This window comes from Phyllostomus hastatus, unplaced genomic scaffold (genome assembly GCF_019186645.2).
Source record: "Phyllostomus hastatus isolate PE091 unplaced genomic scaffold, TTU_PhHast_1.1 phas_scaffold_585, whole genome shotgun sequence".
NCBI classification, from domain to species: domain Eukaryota; kingdom Metazoa; phylum Chordata; class Mammalia; order Chiroptera; family Phyllostomidae; genus Phyllostomus; species Phyllostomus hastatus.
Genome location: NW_025334037.1, coordinates 19,569,335 through 19,581,960, shown reverse-complemented (window position 1 = coordinate 19,581,960; position 12,626 = coordinate 19,569,335). Strand labels below are relative to the sequence as shown.

At 50.5% G+C, this 12,626-nt stretch overlaps 1 protein-coding gene across 1 annotated transcript in view; it reads right to left on the bottom strand.

The window, feature by feature from the left end:
* NAT10 (N-acetyltransferase 10) overlaps nt 1–12,626 on the bottom strand; it is a 40,062-nt gene that overhangs the window by 19,681 nt on the left and 7,755 nt on the right. The window contains exons 5-11 of the mRNA XM_045825759.1: nt 11,930–12,052; nt 10,339–10,400; nt 8,558–8,672; nt 8,356–8,463; nt 3,527–3,660; nt 2,259–2,352; nt 2,040–2,138 (exon numbers count right to left, since the gene is read on the bottom strand). Coding sequence (XP_045681715.1) covers nt 2,040–2,138; nt 2,259–2,352; nt 3,527–3,660; nt 8,356–8,463; nt 8,558–8,672; nt 10,339–10,400; nt 11,930–12,052 — 735 coding nt within the window. The remainder of the gene's footprint in view (nt 1–2,039; nt 2,139–2,258; nt 2,353–3,526; nt 3,661–8,355; nt 8,464–8,557; nt 8,673–10,338; nt 10,401–11,929; nt 12,053–12,626) is intronic.

The following is a 12,626-nucleotide window of genomic DNA, read 5'->3' as shown; positions in this document are numbered from 1 at the left end:
GAATCTGGAAAAATCCAAGAAAGCTGGAAAGCTACATACCCCATAAAGCCCAACAATTCCACTTCTAGAAACACATAAATAAACTGTAGTAAATACACATAATGCTCAACATCAACCAGATCTGTAAGCTTCAATCTGGACGAATCTTAAAAACAAATGTTGAGTCAAAAAAGGCAAGCTGAAAAAGGACAAATATAGTATGTTACCGCTTATGGATACATAATTATGTAGTAAAATATAAACACATGAATTGAAAGGAAACACGCCAATCTCAGAATAGAGCGATTACGGGAGTGGCAGGAGGGAATGGGACGGGGCGGGCTCGGGAGGGGCTTCAACTGTGTCTGTGATGGTTCAGAGCTTTCAAACAAAAACACAGGTGACTTTTCAAATATGAAGCAAACATAGCAAGCAGCAAAATGTCAACATTCCTTAAGCCTGAGTACTGGGCATCTGAGTGCTATAGTGGCCTCTGTGTTTCTCCATACGTTTGAAGTTTTTCGTTACATGTGAGAGTTTGTAACTGCTTTGCTGGAAGCTGTTGGGTCAGGGAGGCAGCCACCCCACTCATTTCTAACAGCAGGGTGCACTTCCTCGGTAAGGCCCCATATCTTGGATTCTTAAAGGGAAAAAACGAAACAATCGCAAAAGCAGCAGAAAGCAGTTTCCTAGAGGCGGCATAGCAGCCTTTAACCTCATGTCTTTTCTCCCCCCTCCCCGAGTTCCGGTATGGAGGAGGAAGGAGGAAGCCTCGAAGGGACACAAACGGAGCTTCATGGAGTCAGGTCACCGCTTCTACGTTTAAGCTCCAGCCTGGAGACAAAGGACCCTGGTAACGAGCGCAAGAGGGACTCGGACTGAAAACCCGAGGAAGGGCAGGAGCTGAACCATGGCGTTCCAGGGGAAGGTTTTCCTTCTTTAGTTTGTGTCTCTTTCTTCAGTGTTAACAGGTCTCTGTACTCTCCCTGCCTGCGGCCCACTCCCCACCCCAGCATCAGTCTTTCCCCCTCTCAGCTGAGGGAATCAGGCAAAATGGGAAGAAGTGTATGGCATGAGAGATTCTAGAAAGAGACCTAGTGATAAAAAAAAATTAAGATCCTTAGGTAAGAGGCATGAACACTCAACATCTTTTACAACCTGGACTCTGACAGGTATACCTCCTTCACGGATGTGGCTCCTTGACAGGTATACAGGTCAAGGGCATAAACTGCCAAGTTTACCTGGCCCACCTCCCACTACAACCCAACTCCAAAAATAATCATCGATGAACCTTCTCCACTAGGAGCCAGTGGGTCTCCGTCCCTTCCTCAAACCTGTCACACTGATGCTTCTCTACAATTTGACAAAATTTGCATCCTTTGGACAAGTGTAAACCACTCAGGCTTACAGAGCACTGGAGATTTATACAGCTTTTTGGGGAAACGGTGTTTAAAAAGGAAAATGGGCAGCCACTAAACCGCAAAGATTCAGAGTCCATGCTTGCAAAGTTCTTTTTTTAAAGATTTTTATTTATTTATTTATTTATTTTAGAGAGTAGGAAAAGAGGGAGAAAGGGAAAGAAGCATCAGTGTGTGGTTGCCTCTCCTGCGCCCCCTACTGGGGACCTGGCCCACAACCCAGGCATGTGCCCTGACTGGGAATGAAACCAGTGACCCTTTGGCTAGCAAGGCCAGCCACTGAACCAAACCAGCCAGGGCAGTTCTCTTCTTTCTTTTAAATGGTGAGGTTATTGTTCTAGTTACTGAGGCACCTTTTCAAAACCTACTGTAACTAAACAAAATCAGAACTGATGTCAGATAGCATACACTCAATCCCACTTACTGAATTTTCAAGGGTCAAAACTACAACTTTTCAAGCTGGCTAGATACATTTGTTAGTCTGCTTGAATGTTTTTCTCTAGAAGAGGCTGAAAGTCTGGAATAGGTTTGTCCTAAAACAACTACCACATAAAAGACATGCAATTACACAGGACATAAAGCGACTATAAAAAAACAACTCGGAGCCACTTAAATACAGCAGGGTTTCAGAACGCGCCTCACCTGGATGGTCTGCCTGTGTTCTCGGAACACGTTCACTCGGATCACTGCTTTGTTAAATTCAGGATTCAGAGACTGAATAATCTCATAATCCAGATGCTCCTGATGGGGAAAGAGTCAAACCAATGACAAGCTGTAAGAAAGTAAGCATGCATTCTAAAGACTTCCCCCGGATTTAAACTCGGCACTGAATCAAAATAAATTCTCATCCTGATCTCCTACCTGATACTGCAGCGCATCAAACCCTTTAAACACAAATTCAAACAGGGTGTGGAGGTTATCAGGACTTGGGGAGGTAACAAAGATATTGGAGTACCTGTTGAACAAAAGAAGAAGAAAATTAAATTTTTTTAAGTTATTAGGAAATCTAAGAAATGTTTGGGGAACTTAAAAAAAAAGACAACATTTCTGTTTGCCCAGGTCACACAGGTGATAGATAATCAGAGACAATGGCAGGAGAAAAAAATCAGGACACTTTATGGGGAGGAAAAGTAAAGCGACTCCAGACCTGAGGATACTTTTCCTCCCAAACTAGGGAAAACACACTGACGGTTTGAAGGTAGCCCGTCCCAGCAGTCAGCTACCACATGCGAAAACGCGCCGCTAAGCGGCGCTGTGCAGAACCGCTCCCTGCTGCCCAGCCCTGTGCCCTGAACGAGAGGGATGGCTCCACGCTCACCGCCAGCAGGGCTGACGGGGTTTCCCACTGGGAAGCCAGAGAGCTGCACTGGGACGCAGGCCGAGGCCACGGCACACCTCTGAGGGACTCTGGTGGACCTACAGGACGCTAACGCCTGACGGGCCACGTGTGACCGCTGAGCAGCAAGAGGAACACAGGTCTGGGTGTCAACAGCTGAGTTCCACCCCGGTGCTGCTGACTTGCTCGGGGACCTCAGCCGAGTCACTGAAACCCCTCAGGCCTAGGTTCCTCCACCGCCAAACCGCTCATGGGGTGACTGGGGGCCGGGAGCACCACGGAAGATGGTGCGTACAGTACAGGGGAACGTGGCTTCCTAGGCCCCTTCTAGGTCCACCAGTTACGTCTGTGAAGTCAGAAGCACGAACTGCTGGCAGCTGCAGACCTCTCCCGGCCAGAGCAAAACGCAGAGAGTAACGTCACTCAAGGCAGCTCCTCACAAATACCTTCTACTGATCAGAATCATTAACGTGTCCAACTGGTGTTTTTCTCAGTCAGCAAAGCTGGTCATACACATCCACACATCCCGAGAATTTTTAAGTTTCTTGCCAGCATTTCTTTGTTGCGTGTTTGTTCAACTTTGAATCATGATCACAAAGGCCCTGGTGTGGGGGTGTCTGCACATGTGTACTTGCACCTCTGGGGAGTTGGGGGAACATGTTGCTGTTTCAAGGTGGGAACCAAAGACCTAGAAGAAACCACCCAGAAGAGCCTCCCAGGCCCAAGCCCTAACCCCACACACTGCTGCCTCAGAGCCCTGAGTCCCTAGAGATGGGGAATCGCACCCTCTTACCCAAAAGCCACTGCCCCGGCAATAGCCAACCCCAGGGCCGCAGATTTCCCCCTTCCTCGGGCAGCTGTGAGCGCAACGGTACTTCTCAGGGTCTTCTCAGAGATCCCCTCAATGAATTTCAAGACAGCTTTGGCCTGTGGAGAGAAACACGTATTAGGTGAGCCCCGAGGAAGGCCAAGTTCCAGCCATCTGCCACCATCGCCATGCAGAAGCCAGGCTGATGCCCAGGCCGAATAAAGGGAGGCAGTTCTCCCAGGCCAGAGGGCAAGGCTTAGCACTTGGACTTCACGCCTGCAGTCACCTCCTCTGAGTCTTGAGGCTTGAAACACCAATCAGGTGTCAATAACCCCGAATTCACATCCAAGGCAACCGCCCCTGGAGAGCTCCACCTGCACCTCTGCCAGACACACCAAACTTCAAACCGAAGACCTACCGTGCCCTCAGACCTCCTCCACCCATCATCTTCCCCAGCTCAGTCAACTGTCCCACTGTGCAGGCTACAAGCCTTCTCCAGCCCCACCCCCCAACGGCCGATTCATGAGCAAGTCCCACCAGTGCTACCTTCAGAACACGCTCCAAATCCTGCCATGCCTGCCACTGTCCTCCTCTAGTACGCCGACAGAAGCCACCATCCTCTCGCCCCCATTACTCCAGGAGCCCCCTAATCAGGCTTTCTGCTCCCACCTCCCTTCCCCCACGGTCTAGATGCAACAGCACCGCCAGAGGGACCCATTTACAGTAAGCCTGGGGATCCCTCTGGTGGCTGTGCTGAGAAGAGACTGAGCCTGAGCCCTTCCACCTCTCACAGAAGGGCCAAAGCCCTCCCCGGGGCCTGCACGGACACTCGTACACTGTCTGATCTCCGCCACCCATGGCCGCCTCCCTGCCACTCACCCTGCTTCAGCCCCGCCAGGCCCCGTGCCAGTCCTCAAGCACACCAGGCAGACTCCTACCTCGGGCCGAGGCAGCTGCAGATCCCTCAGCAGAGAGCCACACGGCCCACTTCCTCAGCTCCGTCAGTCTGCTCAAACCCCTCTAAACGAGGCCTTCCCTGCCACTGTACCTAGAACCGCAGCATCCCACCCTCGTCCTGGCACAGCCTCCCCCTCTGTCCTGCTCGCTGGGTTTCTCCACCGTGCAGAGCACCCACTAACTACAGGATTTGCTTGTTTCCTTGACTCACGGTCTGTCTCGTCCCACCAGAATGTGAACTCTAAGAAACAGGGGTGTCTCCTCTTGTTCACGGCTCAACCCAGTGCCTAGAGCAGTGCCCGGCACCTAGGAGGGGAGGGAAGATGCCAGGACACCGAACGAGCAGGGGGACAGCCACACTTTGCAGGGGCCAAGCAGCTCTCCAACTGGCATCTGCCCTGAGTGCAGGCCACTGAGACTGAGAGGAAGGCCAGACGGTCCCACCTGGCCGGTTGGGTCCTGAAGTTGCCTTACACACCCAGGCGGTGACACAAAGACACTGAGGGGATGCAGGCGCTGGCAGCCAGAAGGGAAGAAAGGAGAGGGGCCACAGGAAGCCAGAGTCTCCCCAGAGGGAGACACTCAGAGGGCATCCAGGTCCCAGTCATCTGAACCTGGACTTCCTGAACACTACTCTACCTTTTTGTTTTTCACTTTAGAATACGGAAATTATAAACTCTGATGAAATATAACAAAATTCACTTACATAATAACACAGGGGTACAAAACACGCACTACAGATGACCCTGGAACAACGGGGGACCAGGGGGGACCCACTGCCCTCAGAGTCTAAAACAACAAATGGCCCTCTGCATACGCAGTCCCCCAACCAGCTGACCCTCGAACTGCATGGGCCCACTGAAACAGATGTGCACACCCTTGAACCACACAGTTCAAACCCGTATTGTTCAAGGTCAACTGTACTGTGAAACAGTGGCCACAATATGTGCAACTAAAGTCCATCCCTCATACAGCTGCAGTAAAAAGAATGGAGAAAGAAAATGCTCTCCCTGTGATGAGAACTCTTAGCGTGTATTCTCTCTTAAGGATTTCCCTAGACATCCTCACGTTGTATGTCACAGCCCTGGCACTCGTCTATCTTATAGTTAACCGGAAGTCTGTACCTTTTGACCACCTTTCTCCACTTCACCCTCCCCTCATCCCCTTCCTCTGGTAACCAGAAGACTGATCTCTTCTCCTGATTTTTGGTTTGTTTGGTTTTTTTTTTTGGATTCCACATACTCTCTGAGATCATACAGTATTTGTCCTTCTGTTTGACTTGTTTCACTTAGCACAGTGCCTTCAAGTTCCATCCATGTTGTCACAAATGGTAGGATTCGTTCTTTTCAATGGCTGAATAAAAACAATATTCCACTCTGTGTGTGTGTATAAACACACCACAATTTTTCATTCATATATCCATAGACAGACCCTTAGGCTGCTTCCACATTTTGGCTATTGTAAATAACGCTGCAATGAACAGGAAGGTGCAGATCTCTTTTTGAATTAGTGTTTCCATTACCTCTGGATATATTCCCAAAAGCGGAATTGCTGGGGGATAGAATAGTCCCCCTTACTGTTTCACACAGCGGTTGCACTGGTCTGCATTCCCGCCAACAGTGCACATGGGTTCCCTTTGCTCCACGTCCAGGTCAGCATCTGCTACCCCTTGTCTTCCTGATGAGGGCCATTCTACCAGGCGTGGAGTGGTGTCTCACCGTGGTTTGAAATTTGCCTTTTTCCAAATGACTAGTGATGTTGAGCATCTTTTCATATTGTCCGCTGGCCTTTCTTGTATCTTCTTTGTAGAAATGTCTATTCGGGTCCTTTGCCCATTTTTAAGTTGGGGTATTTGTTTGTTCGCTGTTGAGTTGTATGAGTTCTCTGGATGCTTTGGGGATTAACCCCGTATCAGGTATAGGGCTTGCAAACATGTTTCCCCGGTCTGCAGGGCTTCTCACGCTGTGGGTTATTCCTTCTGCTTTTTCGGTTGATGTAGTACCACTCACTTCTGTTTTCATGTGGCTGCTGGTGCTCTGGGTGTCACACCCAAAACCTCATTGCCAAGGCCATGTCGAGGAGCTCTGTTCTTATGTGCTACTCCTGGAATTTCAGGTTTTACCATTTAAGTCTTTAACCCATTTCGAATTCATTTTTGTAAGTGGTAAGACAGGGGTCCAGTTTCATTCTTTTACATGTGAATATTATTCCAGCACAACTTATTAAAAAGACTGTCTTTCCTCCATTGAGTATTCTTGGCTCCCTTGTCAAATGCCAGCTGTTCATATGTGCTTTGGGCTTATTTCTGGGCTCTCGTTTCTGTTCCGTTGGTCTGTGTGTCTGATCTGATGCCAGTACCACGCTGGTTTAATGCCTGTAGCACTACGGTACTGCTTGAAATCATGAAGTGCAATACCTCCCACTTTGTTCTTCTTTCTCAGGATTCCTTTGGCTATTCAGGGTCTTCTGCAGTTCCACATAAATTTTTAGGAGTGCTTTTAGTACTTCTGTAACAAATGCCATTAGAATCTTGACAGGGATTGTACCGAATCTACAGGTGGCTTTCAGTAGTACTGACATTTTCACAACACAGGGACGGGCAAAAGTAGGTTAACAGTTGTAATCAAATAAGTAATACAATAAATAATAACAAGAATAAATGTTTGTGTTTCACATACTCATAACTGTAACCCTACTTTTGCTGAACCCCATATTAATTCTTTCAACCCATGAACACAGGATATCTTTCCATTTACTTGTGTCTTCTTCTATTTCTTTTATCAATGCCTTGTAGTTTCCAGCAGAGATCTTTCCCCTCCTTAGCTAAATTTATTCCTAAGTATTGTACTGGTTTTCTGTTTCAGAAATTTCATTGTTAGTGGGACACCTTCTATTTTTAATTGACGCTCTTTTGTACTTACTAATTTGGGGTGGGGGGGGCACGGCTATAAGCTACATGTTTTCCTGTAACACTGCCACTGACATCGTAGTTTCTCCCTCGTCTGCCCTTTCTCCATCTTCTGTCTCACCACCTCTCTCTGGTGGCAAAGGGAGCATTAGGAAATGGGTTTAAGCCTAGAGCCTGCAGGCTGGACTGCACAGTCAGCTAGGAGCTAGTAATTCTATTTCCAGAATAAAGAGAAAAACCAGCCTGTTTGGACTCAGCCCCAATAGGTGCTGTCACTGCAGCTGTTTTCCATCACAACGGCAGAGGCCAGGACCGAGAGGCTCTGGCTAGACCAGAACCCTGAACACACCTGACGGCTTGAAGGGCTCTGGGCCATGCCCAGTCAGCTCCCGGCGCAGCCCAGGAACCACCAGAGAGGCCGAGTTCACCAGCCCTGGCTGCCTCAACGCACAGAGAAACGCCCACCCAGCCTGCTGTCTGCACCTAATCAGTACATCTCCCCACAGGGCCCTCAACAGGCCTCCTAATGGACATGGGGTAAGTGCAAGGGTCAAGCACTCCTCTCACTTCCATACGAGGCAAAAGCAAAAACCTTTCTGTCATCAAAACTTAACTCAAATGAAAGAACACAAGCATACCACCCTCTCTTGGGAGAAGTGCAGAGGGAGTTCCTCTTTAAACCTAATCCATCTCTTCCCAAAACCCAGCTCTCTGAACTGTTAATGGGGGCTGGGGGCGGGCAGGTAATCCTGGACTTCTGTTGTGAACCCAGACAAGGCAGAACAGCCCTGCTGTTGCTGCATAAGTTCAAACGAGAGAAAATGCCTCTTCCCCAGGGAGGATCCAAGTCCTGACTTGCCCTAGTGTGGCTTCTGGTGCTTTCTGCGCTCCACAGTTTACCTCTGGGCAGCTCCCACTGAGACAGGGCGCGTCTGAACGCCGCACTCACCTGGTCCAGGGTCCTGCAGCAGTCCACCAGCACGCCCACCGGCTGCGTGTCCTGCAAGCTCTCCTTCAACTCCTTCAGCTCCAGATCAGAGGGACCGAGACTCTCATCCTACCGGAGAGGAGAGGAGGTTTGCCGTGGCCCTGGGAGAGTCAACACAGAACACGCAGCCTCCCCCACATTCTCAGACCCCTGGCTGACTCACCGGGGCCTGGGGAGGTAGGGCCTCGATGCTGGCAGCATGGGAGGAGATGGGCAGGATGTTGAGCTCGTCATCGATGACAAGACACTTCTTACAAGAGGTCAGAGAAAGAATAAATCTGAGGGATAAAACCACCATAGTGAGGTGTTGTCGGGGGGGAGGGCCAACGTCTACACAACTGAGCTGTGGCTTTCTTTTTAAAAGATTTTTATTTATTTATAAATAAAGAAAATGGAAGAGAGGGAGAAAGAGAAGACGAGAAACGTCAATGTGTGGTTACCTCTCGAGCCCCCCCTACCAGGGACCTGGCCCGCAACCCAGGCATGTGCCCTAGACTGGGAACTGAACCAGCGACACTTTGATTCGCAGGCCGGCACTCAACCCACTGAGCCACACCAGCCAGGGCCAAAAGGACACTTTTCTTCAGGAGAATCATCAAGTCTCTGAGAAGCCAGAGAAAGCCAAGACCCGGATGGGGAGCAACGTGAGGAGAGTCCAAGCCTCCCCTACAGGGCACCTGAACACGCTGTACACAGCGAAGAAGAAACCCGAGAGCTCTCTTGACTGACTACAGGCACTCCTCTCGCACACAGCCACCCCAGCTCCCTGCGCCACGTGGCTCTTCCCACACTCTCCTAGGCTCTCCCTGCGTGCTACGGTGTCTCGGGCCACCCTTAAAGGGGGAACTCCAAGCCCACCCAACACAGGCTCACTGATCACACGGGGAACACACACCCATGGGTTTACCTTCTGTCACAGGGAAGAAACTACAAAGAACAGGGAGAACAGGAAAGCTCCCTTAAGAAATATAACAAACATTCTTGCATGCAGAAAAAACACGTTTGCCTATGAAATTAAAACTTCTCCCACAAACGCAAGAAAAAAGCCTCACGTGCTACTTCCGCAGGCTTCAGCTCTCTCCACGAGCACATGGTAACATCCCGGCCTGCTCCCACGAAGTTACAGTCTCGGAGACGGTTAAAGTGCAGAAGGCCCCAGGGTCCATCAAGGCCAGGGCTTCTAAACCTCAGCACTGCTGACGTTTCAGACCAGATCGTTCTGTGCCTTTTCCGCTGCTCAGCAGCGTCCCTGGCCTCTACCCACTAGATGCCGACAGCACCCTGTACCAAACCCCCTCTTCCCCAAGTCGGGACAATCAAAATGACCCCACACACTGCCCAACGCACCCGGGAAAACTGCTCCTGCACAGGACTACTGATCTCAGCCCCCAGTTCCTCAAGGTGTTCCACAGGCTGCTAACCGCTGCTCCCTAAAAAAGGGCCCTATGGCCAAATGTGTGGGAAACCATCAGTTAAACAGGCCCCTGCCGCTGCAAGACCCTCAGAGACTACAACAAGCTAACGTGACTCTTCACAAGGAGAAACAGCACCGGCATTTCCCAGACATCCTGGGCCACAAAGCCCGTTTGTCATAAGGTCCCTCTTAAAACATGAGTGGTCTACAAAACACGTTTCGGGAACAGTGACCCAGACAAATCTCCCCTTTGACAGGTGCGTAAGCTAAGAGCCACAGAGGGAGAGTGGCCAGGTTAGGGCCAGGAGCCTGACAGAGTCCAGTCTCCCGGCGCCCGGCTTCCCGCTCACGTCTACTGCTTCCAGCTAGGTTCACGACCGCTGCTGTCAGAAGCCTCCCCATCCGGGGCGCCTCTGCGACCTTCCCTCAGACAGATGGGAGCCCAGCGCTGAGTCAGGTCCCAGAGGAACGTACTCCTCCCACTGTGGCTCCCCACCATTAAGGGACTGAGAAAGGCGCTGCAGACCTACCTCTCATTAAATCTTCCCACTACGTCCTGATGGGCCTCGGTCCTGTATCTTGAATGCACGTCCTGAAAGAGACAACACCCGTGAATGAAGGCGTCCATCGAGGGCTGAGGCCCGGTGTCCAAACGTGAAGACACTCTACTGGGCAAGTCTGGGCTGAAGGAGGCGCCGGCGACGCTGCTGGAAACAAACCCCGCTTCTCCGTCACCTGCTGCACTGAGCTGGCCAAACGCCACCTGCCGGCACCGGGGTCGGACACCAGGTGCAATGCTTCTCGTTACAACAAACTTCCCCTCACCTCAGCTCTGACTTTTCCCCCATTTTATCCAGCATCACAAAGTGTATTCATTCGTTTAAAAAAACACACATACCAACAAGTGCCAGACACACTGGGCACATGCTGGTGTTTAATGCTCTGTCTGAATGGAGCTTAGAGTCTCATGATTAGGGGGAGACAGATGAGTCAACAGATGCAAGTCTCAGGGAATGCCACCGATGAAAACCAGGGCGCAATGACAGCAAATGGGGGCGGGGGCCTCCTACTCGGGGCAGTGAGGGAAGGCTCTCTGAGGGGGTAAGCATGCAGCCAAGTAAGAGAGGGAGGAAAAACAGACCAACTGCTGTGGGCACAAAGTCGTTTGTCCATTCACAAATATTTAACGACCAGGCACTGTTCCAGGGTCTCGGAATATACCAGTGAAAAGAACTAAGTGCCTAGTTTTATGAAGTTTAACAACCAGCACAGGAGCTGTAATTTTACAGCTTTACAAAACATGAAGCAGGTTAGAGGAGTGACAGACAAAACCAGCTATGCTCCACCGGATGTGACAAAGATCACACGGAGCAGGTGGTATCTGAGCAGGGACTGAAGTGAGGTGAGGAAGTGAGCCACCCAGGCATTAGCATGGGAACAGCACGTGCAAACACCCTGAGGTGAGAGGGCTGGGCACGTCTGAGGACTTCCCAGGAGGCCGAAGGGCTGTGGTGACACGTAAGGGTGCAGTATGGTGGCTGGAAGCAGGCACTAAGATTTGGGCAGAGTCCATTCCACCAGATGGATGCCATTCACAAAACCCTCCCGCACAGCTGAGCACTGAACAGGACTCTCGGAGCCCCTTCCTGACCATGCCCTCAGCTTCGGGAGAAAACGACCCCTCTCAGAGTTGACGTTCTTGTAAACCTCAGAGTGGAAATGGCAAAGGGTCCTTCATTACCCATTGGGATGAGGGCCAGCGCGGAAGTCTGCGCAGCCCCTTTATTGCAACACACAAATGGAGGCACTGGCACAACTCTCTGCGAGTAGTACTTCAGAAATTTCACTGCGTAACAGGTGCGTTGTGTCTGAATCTCACTGGTGTAGAATCTGCAAAGGCCTGGCAACGAAAGCAAAATTCGGAGCTTCCTAGACACAATCACGGCCAGGGAGATTTCTCTGCGGTGACTTTCTCACTAGCTGCAGTCAAAGAGCTCCCAGCCCAGAGACCGTGCTGACCGCTCACTGGAGGTGCTCCACAGGAATTCTTAAAAGTGGTCTACAGTAAAAACACAGACTGCTTTGAGCCCTCCACAATTAAGGCGAAAAACAGGCACGTACCATGGTCATCGTGTACAACTGCTTGAGTGAATTCATGGTCCGCAGGAGGATAACCACCAGCCCACCACCTTCCACTGTTTCAACAGTCCTGGCCAGCAAGTTTGGAGTCAAAGCTTCAAAATCCTGGAAGAAGGAGATCTTAGAAAGGGCTGGTCACGCAAAGAGTACCACAGGGAAGCTTAACCAAGGGCCAGGAGATAAAGTAAAGGAGGGCTTCAGAGTATGAACTCAAGACCATACCCCTCACCCTACCCACCGGATGGAGGCACACACACACGCACGCACACACACACACACACACACACCCTTACTCAGGGGTACCACGGAAGACAGTCCAGTCCTGGAGAACAGGTGTACCTGGTTTCCTATGTCTAAAGTGTTTCTAGTAATCTCTGATAACATCCTATCTGACAGAAGTCCTCCAGTCTTCTTGGGTTCACACTTCAATGTAAACAGACCTCATGTTCATTCTGATGTGTTTATAGATGGAAACTGTTGGACAAAACTGAACTGCACCACGTGGGGGAGCCACTGCCTAAAGAGGCCACCGTCACTGCAGCTGGAACAAAGGTGCACCCACATTAACAGCGCCCCCTGGCGGGCAGCAGCCAGGGCAGGAGGTGGCAAAACGCTTTTTCCTGGCTTCCAAGGTGGGAGGCAAACCAAAAGCAGGGAAAAAAAAATGGAACTCCTATTC